This window comes from Pieris napi, chromosome 14, assembly GCF_905475465.1.
Source record: "Pieris napi chromosome 14, ilPieNapi1.2, whole genome shotgun sequence".
Classification (NCBI taxonomy): domain Eukaryota; kingdom Metazoa; phylum Arthropoda; class Insecta; order Lepidoptera; family Pieridae; genus Pieris; species Pieris napi.
In genome coordinates, this window is record NC_062247.1 from 3,899,996 (window position 1) to 3,924,028 (window position 24,033).

At 32.9% G+C, this 24,033-nt stretch overlaps 5 protein-coding genes across 7 annotated transcripts; 2 read left to right on the plus strand and 3 right to left on the minus strand.

Annotated features, from left to right (window-relative positions):
* Nucleotides 1-1,138: 1,138 nt before the first annotated feature.
* Nucleotides 1,139-13,006, minus strand: LOC125056332 (protein FAN-like). Of its 2 annotated transcripts, none has more exons than XM_047659389.1 (13): nt 12,697-13,006; nt 12,320-12,626; nt 11,878-11,949; nt 11,445-11,647; nt 10,972-11,215; nt 9,750-9,872; nt 8,134-8,395; nt 6,856-7,261; nt 5,947-6,035; nt 5,600-5,732; nt 4,197-4,401; nt 1,671-1,812; nt 1,139-1,325 (listed from the first exon to the last, which is right to left on the minus strand). In XM_047659389.1, exons 1-13 carry the CDS (start codon nt 12,708-12,710, stop codon nt 1,225-1,227), a joined length of 2,301 nt encoding a protein of 766 aa, XP_047515345.1. In that variant the 5' UTR covers nt 12,711-13,006; the 3' UTR covers nt 1,139-1,224. The 2 variants fall into 2 exon arrangements, with proteins under 2 accessions (XP_047515345.1, XP_047515344.1); XM_047659388.1 differs by having other exon boundaries at nt 12,020-12,626.
* Nucleotides 13,007-14,059: 1,053 nt separating this feature from the next.
* Nucleotides 14,060-16,416, plus strand: LOC125056335. The gene is made up of 6 exons (XM_047659392.1): nt 14,060-14,998; nt 15,172-15,316; nt 15,386-15,481; nt 15,555-15,615; nt 15,753-16,011; nt 16,267-16,416. The coding sequence occupies exons 1-6, from the start codon at nt 14,627-14,629 to the stop codon at nt 16,414-16,416; spliced, it is 1,083 nt and encodes a 360-aa protein (XP_047515348.1). The 5' UTR covers nt 14,060-14,626.
* A 58-nt stretch (nt 16,417-16,474) lies between these two features.
* LOC125056336 (proteasome subunit alpha type-7-1) lies at nt 16,475-17,628 on the minus strand. Its single transcript, XM_047659394.1, has 3 exons — nt 17,435-17,628; nt 16,893-17,363; nt 16,475-16,693 (listed from the first exon to the last, which is right to left on the minus strand). Exons 1-3 carry the CDS (start codon nt 17,534-17,536, stop codon nt 16,517-16,519), a joined length of 750 nt encoding a protein of 249 aa, XP_047515350.1. The 5' UTR covers nt 17,537-17,628; the 3' UTR covers nt 16,475-16,516.
* A 174-nt stretch (nt 17,629-17,802) lies between these two features.
* LOC125056337 (coiled-coil domain-containing protein 43) lies at nt 17,803-19,703 on the plus strand. Its single transcript, XM_047659395.1, has 4 exons — nt 17,803-17,997; nt 18,098-18,325; nt 18,525-18,670; nt 19,408-19,703. The coding sequence occupies exons 1-4, from the start codon at nt 17,833-17,835 to the stop codon at nt 19,478-19,480; spliced, it is 612 nt and encodes a 203-aa protein (XP_047515351.1). The 5' UTR covers nt 17,803-17,832; the 3' UTR covers nt 19,481-19,703.
* A 1,766-nt stretch (nt 19,704-21,469) lies between these two features.
* Nucleotides 21,470-23,020, minus strand: LOC125056334 (secretion-regulating guanine nucleotide exchange factor-like). 2 transcript variants are annotated; one of them, XM_047659391.1, is made up of 3 exons: nt 22,877-23,020; nt 21,955-22,804; nt 21,470-21,827 (listed from the first exon to the last, which is right to left on the minus strand). In XM_047659391.1, exons 1-3 carry the CDS (start codon nt 22,898-22,900, stop codon nt 21,589-21,591), a joined length of 1,113 nt encoding a protein of 370 aa, XP_047515347.1. In that variant the 5' UTR covers nt 22,901-23,020; the 3' UTR covers nt 21,470-21,588. The 2 variants fall into 2 exon arrangements, with proteins under 2 accessions (XP_047515347.1, XP_047515346.1); XM_047659390.1 differs by having other exon boundaries at nt 21,470-21,830.
* Between the last annotated feature and the right edge of the window lie 1,013 nt (nt 23,021-24,033).

Consider the following 24,033-nt stretch of genomic DNA (forward strand, 5'->3'; position numbering starts at 1 on the left):
ATTTATAATTGTCTGGGGTTAGGCTAAGGTTAAGAGACCCGTTTTAGGAAAGGTCTGAGGGGCGTGGTCGCGACCCACCCTTGTATGAATTGACGTAGGTTGTATTACGCGTTGTTTCCAAATGTTTACGTAAAGCTAACGAAGTCGAATGTTTTTGAGGCTTCTAGTTATTTTAATGGAAAACTAATCCAGAATTCTAATCGCTATGTAACAAATTAACTTACGTTTGCATTTATAGTTTAATTAATTTCAAAAAAGGAGATTATATTTAATTAGTCTGTTGCCTAAGGTTAATAGATAGTTCTTAATAGATTAGTCATTTATAGTTTTTGTTTCTTTGAATATATTTAGGTTTTTGTTCCTCGTTTGTATCGACTAAGGTTTAGTGAGAAATTACTTTGAGATATTAATACGGGTATCTTAAATTCACTACTAACAAGAACAAATTTAAGTGCCGCGATTATAATTACGCTAACCTTGTAGGTACATTACTTCAAAAATCATAAGGTGCCGTTGTGTCCAATGTATGTCCAAATCAAAAATATTATGTAATAATTAAAACATAGTATGGTATATTTAATTCACTGTTTTAATAATAATAGAGAAAAAAATACTTTTAAGAATAAATTCGAAACCGATTTCAAAATTATTTCACCATTAGAAATGTCTACGTGTATTTAATTGCAGTTTACTTTTAAAAACATGCCGTGCGAAGGCGTGTTTGACTGCTAGTATAAAATATAATTAATAATAATTACCTATACAGGAAAATATAATTAATAAAATAATTACTACTAAAACAAAAATATAGAATACATTAATGAATTTTCCTCTTTTATACTTTAATTTAACTTCCAAGCCAAATTTTACTATTTTTGATTTTACAGTCCAGAGTTCCAGTCTTAGCACTACTGCCTTGCGATTCTGTAACTCACTTTTCGAACTCTCACAGTGGTTTTCGCAGCGGCGGTCGCGCTCAAATCAGTCGTGAAGCAGTCACGATTTGGCATTCTGATAAGGGAGCTTGTAGTTTATTGTTTATCAGAGTTACAGAATCGCAAGGATGGTAGTTAGAATGAATGCAACAGTGACATGTACTCAAAACGTATAGAAACGGGTATTAAATAAAACACACATATATAAAACAGTTTTCTTATCAAGAAGACGTATACATATTTTAATAGTTTTTACGGCAATAATACTTTTTGTTCGAAACACAGTCTGTCAAGAGGTTTTTGTTAATTCCCAAATTTTTACCGATTTATCTGCACTTGCTGTTACTAAAGTTTGAGTTTTTATATCGAAATAAATACTGCTTATTATTCCTGAAACAAAAACACAATTATACGTTTCATTATTAATATTTTAACCGACTTCATATTACAATTGGTTATTTGATGGTGCACTCCCAAGCACGTGTTTGTATGTTTCTCCATAAATTCTTAGGAAAAAGTTATATCGAGAATCCAAGTCTCATAAAAATCCGTTCTAAAGTTACCCATACACATATACCAAAGCTATTGTGTCGAACATGCAATTAATCTTCATAAAAACATAGTATTAGTGACTGTAAAAAATAATACAAACTTCTTAATTTAATAAGTTCTTATGAAATAAAAAGTTATAAAACTAACGATAAAATCTACGATACCATTGAACGAGAGACCTACCATCATGAGCTGGATGATCCTGGAGACACGTGACAGTATCCATGTTCCACTGGAGTAATCTTGAGTCAGCTCCGAGCCAGACAATATTACCACCATCGCAGCAAAGCGAATGTATACCACTGCATACTCTCTTTTCAAATACCTGTATAAGAAAGTGCATTAAAACTGTATAAGAAGATTCTAGAAGATTTTTTTTAAATAAGAGATTAAATATTCTATTGTCTTTTATTGACATAACTTACACATTTAAAGAAAACACTTTTTTACCGGATTGAAGTTATGAACAGTATGTCACCGTGACCATGCACGCTGTAAAGTCAAACTCAAAATATCTTTATTCATGTAGGTAAACAAGTACACTTATGAATTGTCGGAAAGAAAAAAGCACGCGAAACGTCGGAAAATTTTTAAATTATGTAAAATAATTGTAAATTTATAATAATACATAACTTCAATCTGGTAAAAAAGTGTTTCCTTTAGATTAAATATTGTTGGCTGTGCATGACTACATAAGTACATAAATTAGACCGAAAACTTCAGTTAACATTAATTTCAATCAACCAGAACGGACGATACAGTATTTCACGAAACACAAATGAAGTACACGCCAAATGCTTTTTATATTAATAACTCGTAAAATATACAATATTTAATAAAATCACTAGTAACAGCTCTCGGACAAAGTTATGTGATGTAATTTAATTAATTTTTAATTTGAATTATTAGCCCCAGAATTCATGATTGAATAAAAAAAATTAGACAAAAATGACTCTGTGATTTTTTGGTATTGAGGAATTTGTATTGCATTTGTTTTTAAATTCAACCATGGAAATTATAGTGAAAAATCAATACATATTTATTGTTAATAATTCAAGCATCATCATTTATCACATACTTAGATAAAATCAAATCTACGATAAGTTACGCCCCGAGAGTACAGCCAGATGCAAGTACAGTCAAAACCGTTTATAACGACATCGTTTACAACGACCTATCGGTTATTACAACCAGATTGTATGGTCCCGTCCGAATCCCTAGTAAACTATTCAGTAAACAAACCGCTTATAACAACATCGGATACAGCGACATATCGCTTACAACGACGAAATTTTATCGATATTCATCGGCTATAACGACCAACCGCTTCTTGTCTCAGCAAAACAAAACAATACAAACGATTTTAAAGGCATTGAATGAATATTTAGGCATATTATTACCTACGCACTTTCTCCCAACGAACAGTTTCAGCCAACAACGATTTTCGAGGCTCTTAACGCTGTAACAATTTTGCAAAAATTTGTTGCCTTTAACGAACAGTTTGATACTGGTGATACTCATACCTTGAGGAGTATGAAACGTAAAATGCAAAAAATATTTGAGACGACCAAAATGATTGATTACTTTTGTACCTAATTATTTCGTAATAAATATTTTTGTTTCTTTTTTGACTCGTTTACATATTATAATATTAACATACCATATTATAACCCATACCTACCTATTCTAGATATCTAACTATGATAATATAACTTGTAGATAGTGTACATACATATTAACTATACTTGTGTATATATAATATATGACATTGCTTATAACGACTATCGGATATAACGTCGGCAACTATACGGTCCCTTCAATGTCGTTATAACCGGTTTTGACTGTACTTTCTTAGCATTTAATTACAATAAAACGCTTTTAATTTCAGATACATTTATATTTCTATTATCTCATTAATTCCTAGGTATCTGTGTGCCTCCTCCAATTCTCGCCTTTTTTCTATGCTTCTGCCATGTACCACATGCTGTTTCCTTCATCTGGTATATACCTTCTACATTATCTTCCTCCCGTTTATTGTTCCTTGGGTACCAACTTAATACTTCGTTGCTTCACTTTTCTATTCCTCTCACCATGTGCCCCGCCCATTTTCACTTAAGTTTATTTATTTTCATTGTGACATCTGCTACCTTAGTTATTCTTCTTAATCATGATGCAAAATACCATTTAATTATTTAATAATATATTCTTTTGTTGTACGTGAGTAAGTATAGAGTGAAAATTATATCCTCTATTATTAAAAGCATACTTGTGACCGAACCCAAACCAAAAATGTATATAATAAAAATATGTTTATTTATTATAATTACTGTAACTATGTGTAAAATTTGGGAACACTTTTAAGTAAAAAGTACCTGTGTCAGGGTTCCCAGCTTTTCGATAACAAATTTATTATATATATTTAATTACTATTTGGATTATTTTTTTCACTATTTACAACAAAACACAGAAAAAAATCGCTCATAGCCTTAGGGCTGACTGCAAATAACCGCAGAGGAAAAAAAATTACAACAAATTCTTCTCCTAATTTTTAACAGCATTAGCGGCGCATAACATCCTTGAGTGTATAAGTGAGTGTGTGAGTGTGTGAGAATACTTATAAGATCTTTAAAAAAATGGCCCTCGCTTAGTGATCTATCTATTCGTTCGAATGTCGTTCAGTGAATTCCCTATATGCTAATCTCAACTTACCGAATTCAATACATTGAGGTCCGTCACAATCAAGTCCCCATCCTCACCGGCAGTGACAACTCGGTCCTCAGACAGAAAACACACCCCGTACAGAGCTTGTGAGTGTATTTTGACCTTGTGTAGGAGGACCTTAGAACGAAATTCCCATATATAGACCTCACCATCTGTTGTACCAGCTAGTATGTCGAGTTCAAATTTGCGATGTCTGAAATTGTCAATAAAGATTTTTTTAAATATTTCTATATACATAGTTAAAAATTCGTCTGGTATATTACGAAAGAGTCAGCCTAGTGGTCCATAGAATACCGGCTGACACTACTTATCAATTGTTTTTTGTTGCTTGCTTATATTGTACGGAAAAATAAGGGAAAACAGTATGTTTAGTCTAAAAATTTACGCGCCTCGACACAGTACGGTGATCACCTGACTAATTCTATCCCAATAACAAAATCTATAGGGCAGGTCATACTGCTAGAGTGCGGGAAAGAAGATGGACGCTGAAAATAACAGAATGGGCTAGACATAATGGAAAGAGATGTATAGGACGACAAAAGAAAAGATGGACAGATGACAGTATAGAATTAGCGAGGAAAAACTGGATGAATGTTGCTCAAGACAAAGAGAGATGGAAAAATATGGAGGAGGCTTTTACCCTAAAAGGGGCCATACAAGAACTAGACCACTTAAAAAGAAAAAAAGAAATCCAACATAATTTTTTTTTAATAACTCATAAGGAATGCATTATAATCGTTTGCATTCCTTATTATTAATTATGATTAATAATAAGGAATGCAAACTAACCAATTGCTGTATCAATTAATAAAGCTTCAATAATTATAACAAAATCTATTAAAGCCATTTCAGTGGATTGATATCTTTTTGTTTTTAAGTATTGACGTTCGTACTAATATGATTTTGATTAGATTTTAAATGAGAAACCTTCGACGTACAAACATATTATATTTTACTAGCTGACCTGGAAAACGTCGTCTTGCCATGTATATCAAGTAAAAAATAGGGGTTGATCTAAGAGGGGTGAAAATTAGGGGTTGTATGTATTTTATAATGCTGTATCATAAAAAAATATAAAAAATGTTTCTAAAAATTAAAAAAAAATTGGGTTGGAATACCATTAACATTTAGGGGGATGAAAAATAGATGTTGTCCGATTCATGAGAATCGGTCGAGCCGTTTCGGAGGAGTTTAATCACAAATAATACTTCTAAAAAATAAATTTCATGAAATTACTTTAAACAATTTAAACATCCATACAATGTAAAAGAAAGCCAGCACAAACTAAAAAGTATCGCGTTTACCGTCTACAGTCCCCAGTTAACAATGCATATACTTTTTATCCCATATACATTTCTTAACTATACTCGTGTTATAACTAACAAACATACCTATAACCCAATGTAGTGATCTTCCCGTCATGGTCGAATTCAGCTTTTAACCCTTTCAACGCTTGGCCAACCTTGCCCACGTTTGCCCAAACACGGACCACGCAATCCCAACCCCCCGACACTAGGTAACGCTCTAAAATAGAAATAGAGCTAAGGACTAAACATTAAAAATTGTAATTTATTAATTACATTTAATATTTAAGCGATCAGGGCAACTCTTAGATGGATCATGATGTCTTCGTAAGACGGAGTCCTATTTTTTTATAATAAATTTTGCATTTTTCTTAAAAAGCTAAAAAGTAGACGAATTAAATTTCATGTTTAAAAAACATTTGAAAAATATTCACCTTTTTCCAACCACTGTAGACAACTGACGGAATCATCGTGAGCACGAAAACTTTCTATAATCCTTCCATATTCCACGTCATAAAGATATCTGGAATTATTATTTATGTATTAAAACTTTTTTGCATTAATAATACATATACAGGTAACAGAAGTTATTAAGGAGGCGACAGCCTTATCGCTGGCAGCGATCTCTTCCAGGCAACCCTACCAAGGAAACAGAATTACTAAAATTACAAATGTAGACTTATACAGTTACAAAACTAACCTCTAAAATAAAAATAAAACTTAAAGCTAATGTAATTAATTCATTATTTTTAATTTAAACTTAGCTGTAGAGTTCTTGTATGTTATCAATCAATAAATTTAGTAGCAAGAGCCAATAGGTGTACAATTATGAACGTCCAAAAAGAAATATACATTAAATGCTTCTAATTTTACATTTACTGTCAGTTTTCAAATCAAGGGCGTAGAACGGAAGAGAAGAACTGGCAATAAACTCTCCGCCACTCTTTTTAATCGCCAAGTTTTTTATTTTACATAATGTTTGTAAGGAGCTGCAACCATTACACCATGTTCCACATGACACCTTAAATAATTAATAGTTAATGAATATTAATAAAATAAATTTAAAACAAAGATTTATACGCTATTTGAAGGGATGGTGAAACAAGAGCACGCACTTACATCCTCGTAGGAACAACACGCAATCAACATTCTCTCCTGAAGGAGAACGCTTGTAAATTTTTGTAAATTTTATATCACAATTCGATGTATTGAAATTATTGTTAATTTAATTAGATTTACCTTTTTGTAGGTAAACATAACGAAACATTAAGCAAATTTCTCCCGCACCATGCTACAGTGCACATACTACTACTAGCTTATTCCTACTTAAGTAAATTACTTACATTTCATTATCCCAAGCGCCAACAGCCACAATATTCCGATCGACCATCACACAAGAACTCAGCGGGGTCGTACTAAAAATGACACTTCTTATTTGCTTCCTCAACCCCACATCATACACCTTCAACACTCCATCCTTGCCCACCGACACTATCCTCCCCGCATCCCTTAAAACACAAGTAACCCCCCCTTTATGGAGTTTTATTTCATCGTTGCATTCGATTTTGTATTCGTAAACTGGTTTGAGGGGGCTGGGTATAGTTAAAATCTTTCGTACGTGTGGTCTTGTGAATAGTTGTTTGGGAACTTGACCAAATTCCATAATTTGTACTTCGAGAGCGTGTCTATCATTCATATCGTATATACTTTCGAGATCTACTGACCCTTCGTAGCAGACGTGGTGGAATACTGGAATTAAAAAAAAATCAATATCATAAATCTGCAATCTGTAATTGTGTTAATGTAATCAAGAATTCATTTATTTACGAAAATTTGTAACAAGATATATTATAAAATTAAGTATTTTAATTGTTATAATTCATTTAATATCGTCATAGGTGACGGTGCCCCATCAACTGGTGATGGGGCCTGCTATTATAATAATAAAAAAAGTACCCATACAAAATAAAATAAAAAAATATTTACAACTAAAATTTCAATTATAATGAAACATATTAATAATATAACATGTAACACCGTGTATGCTTTTTTTTAATTATAGTTTCATAATAGTATACAAATGTAAAACAGTCAAAAGCCGTCGTTTCAAAAGAGGTTTTAATGTTCAAGATACCCGCGCTGCTTTGTTGGCATGGAAACAGAAAAACATAGTTTTAGGGACTCCGAAACGAGACATCTCCCGTACGTCAAAAAAATTGTGAGCCGTCACGGGACGCCCGGCAGATGTGAAACATCGAAATTAAGTACAAGTAATATTATGCATAAAAGACAGTAAAAATAAAATATTACCATTTTCTTTCACAAAAAGAAGACTGTTTATTTAATTAACATTTATTTCCATTTTATACAAACAAAAAATGGCGAGAGAGATGGCGTAACGCTACACAGAGCGGGAAGAGCAGCACTAGCGCATGACCACGCGTCACCACACCAACAATCGGTTTTTCCCCGGTCTATAGATATTTCACATCAAAATGTATTGGATTTTGACGGAGTCATAGTTCGCGATAAGTCATATTTCTGAACCTTACCGTAAACCTATGATCTAAATATACTTTATCTAAGCAGAGAAGCCCAAAGAATAAATGAATATCCCTTACCATTATATGCCTTAACCGCCTCTTCACCGCTTTGCTTATAACCAAAAATGAGATCAATCCATAAATGCAAATGCCGTGAAACATATTCCGACTCTAATGCAAGCCTTAATTTGTTTACAAAGTCTTCAGGGGACATCGCCCAAGGAGGCAGGCCGACACTATCAACCTTGGTACCATCGTGCCTTTCGCCGAAGTCGATATCATACATATTCACTAGAAAATCACCTTTTGTACTCGTATCATAGAATTCGGGGACCAATTCCTGCAATATTGTAAAAATACATGCTCAATATAAACGTTAATGTTCCAAAAACGTAGATAATTTTAATAAATTAGATTGTTTTGTACTTCGTTAACCAATTTCGGATTGACATATTTGCGCGGAAGATCTCTAAAGGTGCGTACAGACTATATAACATAACATGTTATACAACATTTTTCAGATAATGTGGACACTGAATGTTATAAAACATGTTATAATAACATGTTATTGATATGTATGCTAGGACGAACCCAGCATCTACATTTTTTTTGTTTTTCTTTTGTTATTTAAAATGGTTATATAACATTGTTATTCTAATGTGTACAGTATTGTTTTATGTTATAATGTTAAATAACAAGGTTACATAATGTGGACGTGTTATAAAACACAAGTTATATAATATGTTACATAGTCTGTACGCACCCTTACGAGCAAAACTTTGGGAGCGTTGCCGAGAAACTCCGATTATCCAGAAGATGCGACGCAAGTAGAAAGGGATAGACCATACACTCCGAAGAAATTCCAATTATATCCCCAAGTAGGAACTAGCGCTTGATTGGAACTCGTAAGGAAAGCGGAAGCGTAACCGTTTTAAGCAAACCTAACGTCGTACAGATGAGGCAAAGAGAACCGGAAAGACTTGGAGCGGGGTGAATGAACACAAGGCTCAAGACAGAACGCGATAGAGACCCTCTGCCCCATTGCATCTATGGGCCATTAAGTCAAAATGATCTGACAAATATGGGCAGATGGGCCAAAAACTCTGTTGGACTCGTCATCTTGACAGAATGGGATAAGATCGGCGAGTTAAATAAGCGTATCCGGCCGGTCACCCGTCGGCAGGTCCAAATATCGCTGGTGAGACGCCGTTGAGAAGGACCTATCCGAGCTCCAAGTGGCAAAGGTGGCGTTCTCTAGTTTCAGAGGCCAAGGCTCAATTTGGGTCGTTGTGCCAGCGGAGTTAGTAAGATGACGGTAGACGACAAATTTTTCTTTATTTAAAACCAAACATATATATAGATATAGAGATGTAAAAATGTCGGTGTAACATAGGGCGAATCAAATGCTATAGGTGAATTGAAAATGATATAGGTGCGTTCTATATACAAAATCGTTTAAATGGTTTGATACTATTGTAACCATTAAAACTAACACCATAGAGATTAAAAATCACAGAGTTGTAATCAATAGATATCTATGACCGGGAAATAAAAGCGTACTTATCTAAGTATTATGTTCCTTATGACATTAACAAGAATAAGAAAACTATTATTCTCAACCTAACAATACAGCCATTGATTTAAACATTAGTAATGGCCTATACTTAATTGAAGCAATATATTCAAGAACTCACTTTAAAATCCGACATATTTCTTAAACAATTGTTATACACATCCTTCACCGAGTTGAACATTCTATCGGGATGATCGAATCGTCCATTTTGTAGACACAACATGTACTGTGGATATTTTCTTACCTGAAAAAAAAATACTAACACATTATTATAAGTAAATGATTTGCAACATTAATTTTTTAAATATTTAGAAATTGACATATGGAAGTCATGCTCAAAGCTAAGTCTCGACTTATTGAAACCGTAGAGCTCGGAATGACTAACAAAATTTTGCTTTATATTTGTGCAGTATATTGGTAATTCGACGTACTCCCGTTAGATGTGGTTGACTACTTGCGATAATTTTAATCCCGATATGCAATATGGGTTGGGTTGGGTTTGCCTTGTATTGTATTGTATTTTTTTTTAAAGACACTTCACACCAATTGACCTAGTCCCATGTTAAGCTGGTGAAGAATAAAAAAAATAATAATATGGAAAATGAACCATTTTAAGAGTTATCATGTTTTTTAGCTTTTTAAAAAATAAATTACATATATTCTAAAAAAGTATCAATTGAAATCTCTTTTCTTATGATTTATAAAAATGATTAAATTTAAAAATGCTTGACGAAAAACGATATCACTTCTATATTTTATTACATAAAATACCAATTCCTATCGGGAATACGTCGAATTACTAATAACGATGTATATATATGCATATATGCTTAGGTTCTTTATTGAGTAATTAAAGCTATTGTATTGAGGAAAGGGTAGACTGGAGTCTCCCTAAGTTATAATATTGTGGAAGTACGACAATTAAAATATTATATAATTTTAAAGTTTATGAAAATCATACTACTTGGAAACATGGACAGGTTAATTATTTTTAACTCAAAATAAATAACTGTAATTGGTAGTGTTTTCATTTGAATTTTGGAATTATAAGCGTGGAAATGAGGTTAAATTTGTGGTCTACTTATTTTTATTAGCCTTAATAAAAGTAAGTAATAAATCAGCATTACACAAAAAATAAAAATTGCTACAATTAAGTTTTAATTGCTAATTTAATTTTGATAAAGCTGTGTATATTCAGCAACTTAACTAGGTTTTTTTCTATTCAAGGAATACTTTTATTATAAGGGATTTAAGTGTAACTAAAAAGATCTGAAAAACTTATCATGAAAATTAAATGACATTGCAGTTAATAAACTTTTTAAATAAAAGTAATAAAAACTTACTAAATAAAATAGAACAAGGCCTGGTGCAGAATAATGAGAACCGAACATAAACTTTGGGTCGCACATTTCATTATATCTCTCCAGTAACTTCTCTAAACGGTCAGGGTTGAGAGCTCCCATTGGTTTAGATAAATCTCTAAAAGTCTCCATATCATTCATATTCAAAGTTTCAGATATGTAGTCGGCAACCACCCAAGGAAACACTGGGTATTGTGTGAGATCATTTTTACTTCTATCTGCAAGACTAAACATGTTTTGCTTAGCGAATTCAAGTTAATTTTATAAAATATGTTTTGTTAGTAGTCTTTGTTGGAAAAAACAATCCAAATGAGTAATTTTACTAATAAATATATAATAAAAACATAAATTTTACAGTTACATTAAAACTTTGTCTGTTACCCTACTTCCTGATGCCATTTCTGGATCTATCAAAATCTAATCTTGGGTAGGTTAATAAATAGAATAATACTCACCAATTGAGATAGGCCAGGTAATCATAATTTGAAACAATTCCATTCTGCCATTGCAATGTCATTTCTTCAATGTGCACTCTCTCCAGACTAACATTTGGTAATGTTTCAAGAATATTATACAATTTATCCCTTTCCTTAGTACTTTGGAATGATAGATAAATATGAGATACTGCACTATCATCAGAGCAATATATTTCTAAGCCCTGAAAATAATTATAAAAAATTATACCACTCTACACATAAGATATTGTTAGAAGTAAAGAAAGAAGTATATAATGTCATTGAGGGCCTGGGAGAGACAAATACTATTATTTATTGTTTATTTTTATCAATATTGGCAATTAGCACTTTTTTATAAACATTACAAGGAGTACAGTATAAACAGAGCTTATTCAACATAAAATAAGAAAACCACACTTATAATGATACATACAACTTGCCTCAGCAAAAATCTTCTTTTGTACATTCTTTTAATATGTCCAAGACTTACTTTTAAAATGGGAATCTAAAAACAAATTCAAGATTAGTATTATATAAAAAAATTGTTTTCTTTTATTTCCAAAAAAATTACTTACACAATCTATATTACTAAAAGGCTGAAAGTATAAAGTAGTTGGAGTTAATGCTAACCGCCCCTGATGTCGAACTAGGGGAGATATCTTTTCAACCTGATATTCACATAGAATTTTTTCAGTATAATCATCCATCATTACTGGATCAAACACCATTCTCATATATCTTGAGTGTAATATTGTAGCTATCATGCTATTGTGTTCAGGTGCATGTAATGTTGAAGCTCTGTGCAACTGATGCATTTGATTTAAACATTCATCAACAGACACAAAATCAAGAGCAAAATAGAAGTCTTTGCTTACATATACAAACTTATAAGGTGCTAAAACATTTTCCTCCAACATTTCACAATACTGCTTCATCCCAAATTTTATCACATTTTTTATATCACAGTCATTTACATGCAAGATCTCTACACATTCTTTAAAGTGTATCTTAATAAGGGGTGAGGACAAGTCTCTTGGTTCAAAAACAAGAGATTTTGAGCAGAGCTTCAAACGACCCTGTATTACAGGGATATTTTTATTTTTTAAAACCTCTTCATTGTACATTGAACACGAATAATCTTCGAAATAGATCTCTCCTGGCTCCAACAACAACATAGAAAATCTGAAAGCATTATCGTACTGTTTATTTTTTTGTCATGTTGAGTCGGTCTCTCTCTCTTTATAAACCTTACCTTGATTTATTCATGGTACTTAAAAATAAATTATAGCACCTTTCTATGACTGTTTATGAGTCACTATATTTCATTTATTAGCCAAAAATTAAACACACAAAAGTGATTGCAATTAACACCCCCTAGCCATTAAATAAATTAAACGTGTTCTCTAAATAAATACGGTCTACTAGTTTCCAAATTTGAACCAATATGTTTGTGATTTGTTGGATAAATAAAATAAGTAAACTCTTAACAGTAAACTCATAACAGTAAAATTAAATAACAAATCACAAAATAGCCGAATGACAGTGGCGACTTCTAATTTGACAGTTCCAAGTTGCACTGCGTTTGAAAAAATCAGCAAAAGGTTTTTTCTACTATGGACCAGATGTCGCTGTATAATGCGTGAGTTGCGACATCATCATTTTAATAATTTTATTTATGGTCTTCCTGTCTCATAATAAGCACTAAAATAGCAATCGAAGAATTATATTGTGTGTTATTTTGCGTAATTACATATTTAGTAGATATCCAATCAGATTTAAATAAGGAGGCTACGGACAGTCTTATCGCAATCAAACCATCTCTTCTAAGCAACCCTAGTAAGAAAAAAGGAAAAAAATACTAAGGGTAAAGTGCAATTAACAAACATAAAATTACAAAACTAAAGTAAACTAGAAGCTAGAAAAATCATAGTCATGAATGACAATGCTAGATTTTAAATCACATAAAAATAATATTGCAACCCAAGTAGAATTTCAAAGTACTACTGTATTGAAGGCATTGCTAAAGTCAAGGAGAACGAGAACAGTAAGTTGCTTACCATCCATCCCCGGTGGATGTCGTCAGAAACCTTAACTAATGCTATAGCTGTGCTATGCCCCGGACGAAACCCAGATTGGAGAGTCTAGTATGAAGTTTTTTTTAGTAATTCGCTAAGTTGCGAGTGTATGAGGAGCTCACTGCTCAAGAGCCTTAGATAGAAATGGTAGAATAGAAGTGGCAATTGTTTATTTATTTATTGCCTTCTTTAGTATTTTTACAGTAACTTAATGTTATAATATAATAATACAATAGAAAACTAAGCTCTTAATATAAAAAATAAAACTAAGAACATAATATAAACAAGAAAACAAAACTTAAAACTTTTTATAATGCAATGCTTGTGAACTCAGCCAACCTAAATATATCCAGAAAGACACGCGTAAATGGTGCTTCCCTGAGTAAATTAGTCCGCACTCGTGGCACCGCAATCAATTGAGACTGCTTACCATGCCTAGGCATGCCTAGGCACACTAGTGTGGTTATTTGGCACTCGCAGCCCCAGTCTCTCCAACATTTTTGCGTTATATATTCTACCTTAAAAATATAATTAGATATGTATTGTCCCCTAGGGGTGTGGTTAATGGGGTAAAGCTTTCTTACCTTTGCCCCATTTCTTGTCTTTACCCCAAAGGGGATAGATTGGACGAGAAAATTTTGTTTTTATACAAAATGTTTGTAAGCATCACAATTATTACGTAATCAATGTTCGTTCTCCTCACGAGTTAAAGCAATTAATTATTGTAATGAAAAACAACACATTAATAAAACTATCTGTATGGAAATCAATTATTTGAGTTGTTGAATTATAGATATAAGGTAGGTAGTAGTTAGTCGGACTAACATTGATTACGAAAATTAATCAAAAAAGAGTTTTATCCTTTACTTTTGTTTGTCACGTTTCACGAGACTTAGCGCGAACTATGACTCCCGTATGTCAAAATCCAATATAATTTTCCACCAAAAATTATTTGAGTGTATCTTCGTATGTAATCGTTTTTTAAATATTCATAGATACCTATAAACTAAAACAAATGCTTAATGTGTCAGGTGTCAAATTACCTCAGGCGCGAATTTTTAACTTTTAGTATTTCTATTTTCTATTTGGTCGTAAAAATAAATAAAAATGCAGGAAGTTTCGAGTGCTTTAAGGCAAATGCGATTTCCTCAAAAACTTTGGTATTTATTGGATTTACACACCGATGCTATTTTATGGGGAGGGACAGGACGAACTATTCTGTTGAACTATCGAGTATTGCATACTTATTTACGATGCAACCATTCTATATTTAAGACAACAAATATTTCTAGTTTTGTCAGACAGCTAAATTTGTATGGCTTTAGGAAAGTTACATCACATTTACAAGACCCTCTTTGTAACTCTAGTAACCCTTACATGCACGAATACATGCATGATTATTTTCAATTTGACCGTCCAGAATTACTCAATAAAATAACAAGGAAGGCTCTTACAATGAAAAAGAACTTTAAAGTAAAGGTTTGTTGATTGTTTGCTATTTATTTAAATATTATATTTATTCTTCCTTCAGGAAAAGAGCGTACCAATTCTTAAAAGCACTCGCGAGCCTTTTGGCATTGAATCTCCATGGGCGGTATCACTTAACAACAGATGAGCCCATTTGCAAAATATGAAAATAAATTATTTCACAGAATATATTTGGGAATACTGATCACTTACTAAATATGACTCCACTGCAAAAAGCGCGAAGGGCTCTGCAAGTGGCACTTAAAAAAGCAGTTCAAAATGTATACAGTCAAGATTCAACAAAACAATTTTATCAAGCTGAATTTGATGGTAAGCTTTTTAAAGTTTTTAATAAATTTTGCAAGTACCTATAACTTCATAAATGTAAACAATTTTTAGATGAACACGAAGATTTTCAAGAAGAAAGTTTTGATGTCGACTGGATTCCTGGTGAAAGTCCTTTTAAGAGTTTTGAAAATAATATCCAACAAGCAGGTCAATTCATAGTATATTCCCTCTTTTTCCTTTTTAATTCCTTTACCTACCTAAATCCATCTTTTACATACAGCCATTGAAAAGTCAGCTACTAGTGATGAAATGGAAACTCATACTGTAATGGAAACTATTGGGTAAGTTAAGAACCACGAAAATTAAAAAAAAAAGAATATAGACTAGACAGTTTATAATTTAAAAATGAAGACAATTTCTAGTTCTTTCTGAATGCTTACTAATTTCTAAAAGTTATATGGTGTAAAAAAAATTGTAGCGTGGTACCACAGGAGAGTCTTATGCATTTTTCTGAGGATTCAAATAAACAAACAAATGACAACTATCCTACTCATTTCTTAAACATGCCTGACCTTGATTCTGAACAAATTGAAGAAAATTCTGGTGTAGAATTACTAGCAGAATTTAATATAAACAGCAACATGGATCAGGGTATTATTAAGAAAAAGAACTTAAAGGATTCTTCATTGAATTGTGTATTACCATCAGTAAGCAATGATGACATAAGTTTTAATGAGGTAACTATTCACTTTTTTATAGAAAATCTATTATTAACTTTAAGACCTTTTGGTGGTCCAACAAATTGTTTGGCTGTCTCTGCATATGAGAATTTAGTATTCTAGGAAAAGAACTGGGATGCTTAAAGTCTAATAACATATAGCTGTGTAGTATAGCTAAATCTTAATCATTGATTACACATGAAATTAATGTAATTTAGAAAAATTATAGATTTTAAAAAATTTCTTATAATATAGAATGTTTTATTGTTTCAGTCTAATGATGACATTAACCATTACAATGGGGAATGGGATCAAATGTTTAGTGATATGATGACTAACAAAAGCTCTAGTCAAGATAGTGTTTCAAATCTAAAAGAGCTCTACTCTCAGATTTCGCAAACAATAGATTTACTTAATTCATAGTGTTGTTCATTCATACTTTATAAAAAGTAATAACATTAGAGGTAATTAATACAAAATATTCCTTATTACATGTATTAAACATAAAAAATACATATTAAAGTTACTTCTTTTGTTTTTTCTTCTCTGCCTCTTCCTCTTTCTCCTTTTCAATTACTGTGACATACGAGTTAATGGTATCAAGATCTAACATTTGTATTGGTTGATTGCGTCTCATGACCGCAATTTCAAGATTTTTCTGGCCTGACTGCACAACTTCAAGAAGAGCTCTAATTGCTAACTGTAATTATTAATAAGAGATCAGGTTATTGTAATTATATTCAGCATAACTAAATAGAAGAGAGCAAATTTACATATTGAGAAGATCTGTTTTAATATTTAAACAGTAAAGATACACCTTTATGTTTTTTTTTCTATTTGAATGTTATACTAAATTAAGATTTAGAGAATTTCAAATAAACTTTGATATAAAAGTTTACCTTAACAGCACCATTTTCAGTTGAAACTTCCTCAGGAGTATAATTCTTCTCTAAGAATTCACGAACAGTTTTAGCAGATCGGCCAGTAGCATTAGCTTTCCATTCGTAGTAAATACCAGATGGTTCAGTCTGAAATAGTCTAGGGAAGCCATCATAATCAAATCCACCAATCAAACAAGAAATGCCAAAAGGACGACGGCCATTACTCTGTGTATATTTCTGCTTAAGACCTGCTATATATCTCGTAATGTACTCTAATGTCACTGGATCCTCAACTGTTAACTTATGAGACTGACACTCAATTTGGGCTCTGTTTATAAGAATTCGAGCATCAGCAGTCAAACCAGCAAACGCCATCACTACATGGTCATCAAGTAGGCATATTTTTCTAACTGTTCTCTCTTCTTGCAGTTTAGCTACAGACTTCTTTTCTACTCCTAAGACAACCACATCCTTACCCCTAACACCAACCTATAAAGTATGAAAATTAAAATGTTTACATTGTGTTTAGACTTTAGGCGGTCAGAAGTCAATTTACATACCGCAGTAGATCCTTTTCGTACCGCTTCCTGTGCATATTCAACTTGCAACAAATGACCGTCTGGTGAAAAAACTGTAATAGCTCTATCGTAACGCGCTGACATTGTATTTGTTTAATATGTTCAAAGTTTAAATATTTTAACAATTTAAAATTGCTTAGTAATAACTAATAATGATAGTTGATACGCCGCATATAGTTTCGAGAATGACAAGACAAATTCAAATTACCATTGCCTACACAGAATCAAATAAAACATGGAATACAAAATTCGATGTCAATACTAAATAGTCAGTTGTCAACTAGTTTCCATAGGCACCTACAGAATATAAAACTTGTATTTCCCCTTAACTATCTTAAGTGAAATGTCAATTGTAACAAAAGCTGGACCTCCGGAGCAATATGGCGGCTGTCATGACGGAATTTGAGCCGTGGTTGAACAATAAATTAAAATCCCTTAAAACTGATGAAGGTGTTTTTGGATCATATATATCAGGTATTTTGGAAGCTGAAGATTCTATAGATGAAAAGAAAGATGCATTGGAAGGCATACTTTCTGAAATTGTGGTAAGTATGTGATGTACCTCCCATATATTATAGCTTATTTTTTTCTTACATTTACCCATTAAATTTGTAATTTGAAGTGTTTTAATTTATAATTTGGCAGGATACAGATATTACCAGTCATGTTAATGAAATAATAGATAAATGGGAGTCTTGCAAGCCAAATGATGAGGGTCCTAAGCAGGTAGCAGATATAGATGTTGATATTAAGTTGACAAAGATGCTAGAATCTCAGTCCTTTGCGACAACTACCCGACGAGAGTATACAGATGAAGAAAAGAAGATCCGTGAAGCTATATTGGCTCAGTACAGCCAACTATCTGATAATGAGGTTATATTATTATTGGTCCTATTTAGTTAACATTTATTTTTTCTTAGATCTAGAAAACCACCTAATTTAATTGCTTAACCTAATAAGAGTTGTTAACACAATCACTAGTAGATTACCCATTTATTCAGCTAAAAATAGCTATGTGACATAACCTCATCAATTTAAGAAAATGTTAATAATTAAATTTTAAACATTATAGGAAGAAACAACTTTTGTAGATGAGACAGAGGGATCTGAACTAGTAAAAAATACAAATGCATTAGATGTTGCTGCAGCAGCCAAAGAGCGCCGTGAACTAGCAAGACTAGAAGCACAGAAAAAGAAAGAAAAGGATAGAGAAGATAGGTATATTGAATTTATAATGACATAAAAACCTACTGAAATATATCTTTAGACTTAATTCAATTAAGTTAAGATCATGTAATCTATATATATAAAAATGAAACCCGTTTTCCGTTGTCACGACATAACATGAAAACAGGTTGACCGATTTGTCTGATTCTTTTTTATAATATTCCTTGAAGTACGAGGATGGTTCTTACGGAGAGAAAAATTAAAAAAAATTGAGTGAAAATGTCTAAAAACAACACTTATCTATATTCCACATATAAAATATTCGTAATAATATTTAAAGGCAATTTGAACTTAATACCTTATCATGAAGTTCAAGTGTTAGTGGAGGGGTTCCGGGAAGGTAAATTTTTGTTTTTTGACATAATGTATTTGTTCTATTATCAACTTTCTTTTTTTATCTTACTAGCTATACCGGTGTCCCGAATAGTAGAATAAGTATTTCAAAAAAATAAAGAATCGACTGTTAGGCGGTACGATGTTCGCCAGGCCAGCTAGTTACATATATATATCAGTCAAGATATAACTTATTTGTATAGGCAACAAAGATACACTTATGATTGTGATTGAAAAAGTGTTTATTTGCAAGCCAATAAATATATATAAGGTAAAAAATAAATTTATATTTAAAAGAAATCACATTTTAAGTACATCTTGGAAATAGTTGTAGTCATAAACTAGTATATAGTTATCTGTTAATGTTTTAATTTTTTTTAACAAATTGGTTTCAGGGAAAAACAAAAGCAACTAAAGGAAGAAAAAAAGGAAAAACGTAAAACACAAAAATCAGAAAAGAAAAGGTGAAAGTGAAGTGCACTCTGCTTCCTCTGTCTATTCTTGTTTTTAGGCAGAAAAATAAACATTATAAGTATTAAGTATTGCCTTACAATGCAAATGTATTTTTCAATATGGCTAGTGATTACAGTTTTACTTTGTCAAAGTTATGATTTCTCTAAAATTATAAGAATTTTTAATGAACCTATCATTACAAATGTTTGACATAAATAAACCATATCAATGTAATTTATTTTAATGTTACACTATAATACTTCTACCTTGTTTGATGTTTGTATTAAATCAATTGGACAACATTAATACACATTTAACCTCTTAGCACCAGTTGCAAGTTTTGTGTTTTAACACCAACTTTTATGTATTAAAAATTATATTAGTTATATATTTAAAATCTTTAAAACATTTATACTAAATAAAAATATAAATAAATAATATAAAATATCTATGTAAAATTGTAAAGAGAGTGCTCTTTACACTGAATACTCTTCTTTATTATCTCAATCCAATATATTTATCTGGAATATCTAGTCTTGGCATGAAAATGTTAGTAAGAAAACTAATACAGTATAGATTAGATGTGTAACAACATGATAGAAAGTGAAAACCTGTAACTATTTATTATTTACTAGTATAAGATCCCGATATACAACGACCTTCACAGAGATGCTTATTTAATGAAACGTGTTTTATATTTAATTTAATATATCAATAAATATAATCCATATGGGTTGCCTAGCAAATTTCAGTCCAGAGTATTTCAGACCAGGAGGATCTTAGACCATAGGATTATTTAGAACGTCTACGTGTTCATAATGAGGTGGTAAAACACAACCACGTCTAAGGGAACTAGATAGTTAGCGCTAGCGTGTCTCCCTTCTGTATGTCGTGTGCACTTCTCAGTGGGCCGCAGGCACAGTCTGTTAGTTGCAAACTCCGAAGCTACGTTCGTGCGAGCGAATGGAGAATCGATCGTAAATGTATCATTAATAAACCAACACCTGTCCCGCTTGGTCCAGGGCTGGGAAGTCCTGACGGGAGTTGAGACCCTATCAGATCACTCTTCCGTACTCTCTCCACATCATCGTATCCGGAAATCAGCCCAAGTTCGTTAAAACTGGGCCCAACGTGGGCCTCGCAGACGGCGTCCCCTACGTGTCGAAGAGGAAAGCCGAACGCACTTTTCACATTCCGAGGGAGGCTAAACAGGCGCTACAAACCGAAGCCAAAGAAAGGGCATGGCAGGAGCTACTAGAGACGATAGGGCGAGATCCCTGGTGGCGCAAGTACCAAATAAACTGCGCCCCTGTGCAGTTATTATGAAGCCAGATCTGCTTACCACGGTGGTGGCAAAACTTTACCCCGAGCGGAGATCCCCAGATCTGCAACAAGGGATGAGCATAGAACACAACGAAATCTTCCCTGAGGTATCGTCCTCGGAATTAGAGACAGCAATAGAGCGGAAGTCCGCAAAGAAAACCGCGCCGGGGCCTGACGGCGTGTACGGCCGAATTGTGGCCCTTAATCTCGGCGCTGGTCTTGGCGTGCGATTTCAATGTCTCCTTACATAATGCTTGGGAAAAGGCACTTCCCAACGACATGGAAGAAAAAAAATGGGTGGAAAGGGTCCCGAGTCACCCTCAGCGTACCGCCCAATAGTCCTGCTAGATGAAACCGGCAAGCTCTTCGAGCGGATCATTGCCGGTCGTATTTACAAGCATCTAGAGACTAGGCCAGCTATTTACACAAGGTAGTCGGGCGCGAGGAGGCACCAACCTGCCATCATTGTGACGCCGGCGTTGTTGATGAAGAGGTAAGGCTGTCTTCATCTTTAAATCTCACAACCCATGCAGCAATATCCAAATACCGCTGTATAGTCTTGGCCTTGGCACTGGTAAAGAATATTAACACAACGGACTAAATGTGCATCTAAGTGCAGAAACTGAGTTTACACTACACTACACTGGTAAAGATTATAACTCCTAAAAGTATAATAAAATGTATAACAAAATAGGGTTTATTCAATATCTATCACAGGTTCAAGCTTTAGTTCACTAGTAACATTGCATAATATACTTAAAAAGTTGTAACAGCTAGGTTGGATAGTGTATGTTCCTGAACTATAATTCATTGCTTTCTTTTTCTGTAACTACAAAATTGTGTGCACTTCCAGCATATATTTGTGTAATTTGACTATGTAAATCTTGATCAAATGTTATAAGACTTGGAGTGAATACATAGTCTTCAGATGCAGTCCCAGTATTAGCATGCTCATTCCAGCCCCATGCCCATAATGTATTATCGGTTGCTAAACAAACTGTATGTTCTGAGCCCAATACAACATCTTTGACTTGCCTTTCTTCTGAAAAATTAAGAAACAATTTCTTGTATTTGTACATAAATGTTAAGTAAAAAAGCTTATATTTCAACACAATTAGAAAAGACTATTCTGAAAAGGTTAGAACTAGATCAATAGTAAAGCATACCTGGTAATTTGATATGAATAATTTTTCCTTCAAATGGCTCATTTGTTCCAAGTTGTCCATAGTTATTTCTGCCCCAAGCAAGAAGTTGACCATCCTCCAACCACAGTAAAGCATTAGTCCAACCACTGAGAAGTCTTTTCACCTTTTTTTTAACATCAATATCAATCTTTTGTGGCTTATAAACTTTTTTATATTTATCAGATGCCAATAAAAGCTGACTATGTTTATTATCCCCCCAAACATATAAAGCCTTTTCATCTGAACTCCATGCTAATGTATGGTTTTGTCCACAAACTATATGTGTCACCATGCTTGTCAATGGAACCTTCTGAAATCTGTCTGATATTAAAATATGTGGACCCAGACCAAGTTGACCATGTTTTCCACATCCTGTGGTCCAAACTTCACCTTTTGAATTAATAATAGCTGTATGTCGCAAGCCCATAGATACTGAACAAGCATTGACTTGTAACCTCACTGGTTTAACAGCATCTGAAAAGTGTTCTTTAGGTAGCCCTAATTGACCATGGCTATTAGAACCCCACACAAATAAATATTTTTCATCGGTAACACCACAACTAAAGTCCCAACCACAGGAGATATTTGTAAAATTAATACCACTTAGACACCAAACCCTTTCAAAGTAAATAGCTTCATCTACCAAGCCTAACTGTTTTTTAACATTCCAGCCACAAGCAAAAAGCTTTCCTTCATCATCTAACAGTAATGTGTGTCCACCTCCACATGCAACTTGTTTCGTCTTGGACCAAAAGTCTCTGGTAATCTTAGTAGGTGCGTTTACTTGTTCGCTTATTACATTTAGACCGAGTTGGCCGTGAGAATTTGCACCCTGAAATAAAAGCGTGAAGTGTAAATCAATAATGATATATTAAAAGTGGATAATATAATTATTATTTCCTACCCATGACCATAGTGTAAATGCCATCTTATGTTTTCCTGTAATATCCTTATGCTTCTTGTGAATTTAATCACTATGCCTTTTTTTATATACAAATAGAATTAGAGTTAATAAATTGCCAAAATAGGAAAATGAAAACATTAGGTATATTATTTTTTTTTTTTTTTTGGAGTTTATGGCCTGGTATCTAGACCTTTAGGCCAATTAGGTATATTATACATTATGATTGGTACAGATCTGTCAAATCTTTGAAGTTTGATTAGAGTTTAGACTTTAGTCATTAGTGTAGAATTTAATCTTGACGCTTAATTTGACGATGAAGTGACTGTCAATTATCAAATGACAATTAACCTTGATAGCAGCAGCCTGCGACAAAATCACTGCGACAGGCGTGACGTTCTAAAAGAGTAATCCACAAACGCCAAATGAATTTGACAAATTCAAATTCCATAAATGGTAAGAGGGCTTAGTGAAGATGCCTTAACAGTAGTGTATACTGTATGTAGAAAGTCGAAAACTAAATTTGTATAAAAATGATAGTTTGTGACGCTCAGATCTTCACTCATATGTCAATTGTCAACCCTTAATACCAACGATCGGTAGTTTTGTCAAGTATTCGTATACGTCAATACTCTTATGTCAGTTTGGCAGTTCATAGATTTCTTCATGATGTCTAATCGTATTATTCGTACTTTCGTACTATATGTTTGGTTCTAAATAAGCCCACAGAGGGAGATAAGATAATATATTGTTTCTCATTTACATTAAAGCCTAAAGGAAGCAGTAGAGGACTGGAAATTCCGACAAAAAACTTGTTGTTTATGTGCTGGATAGCCAAGATACATTTCATAACTTACAACATATTCCTTAGATTATAGAGCAGAATCATCCTCCAAGAACATTGTTGTCGTGGTTAGTCACCATCTTTGCTGCTTTTGTTTGCGACATTGTTGTAATTTGCTGCTCACCATAGTTATTCACCGTCCTTGAAAGGTTTAAATATTTTTCTTTATACTTTTCTAACGAAAAAAGCTATTCTCTGCTAAACCATTTGAGTTAGCTCTCGCTCTTCTGATTTTATTAAAAAAATTAAGAAAAAGTGTAAATTATACTGGTTGCTAAAATCATATGTTAAGCACTTTCGATTGCAGGTTCAAGGT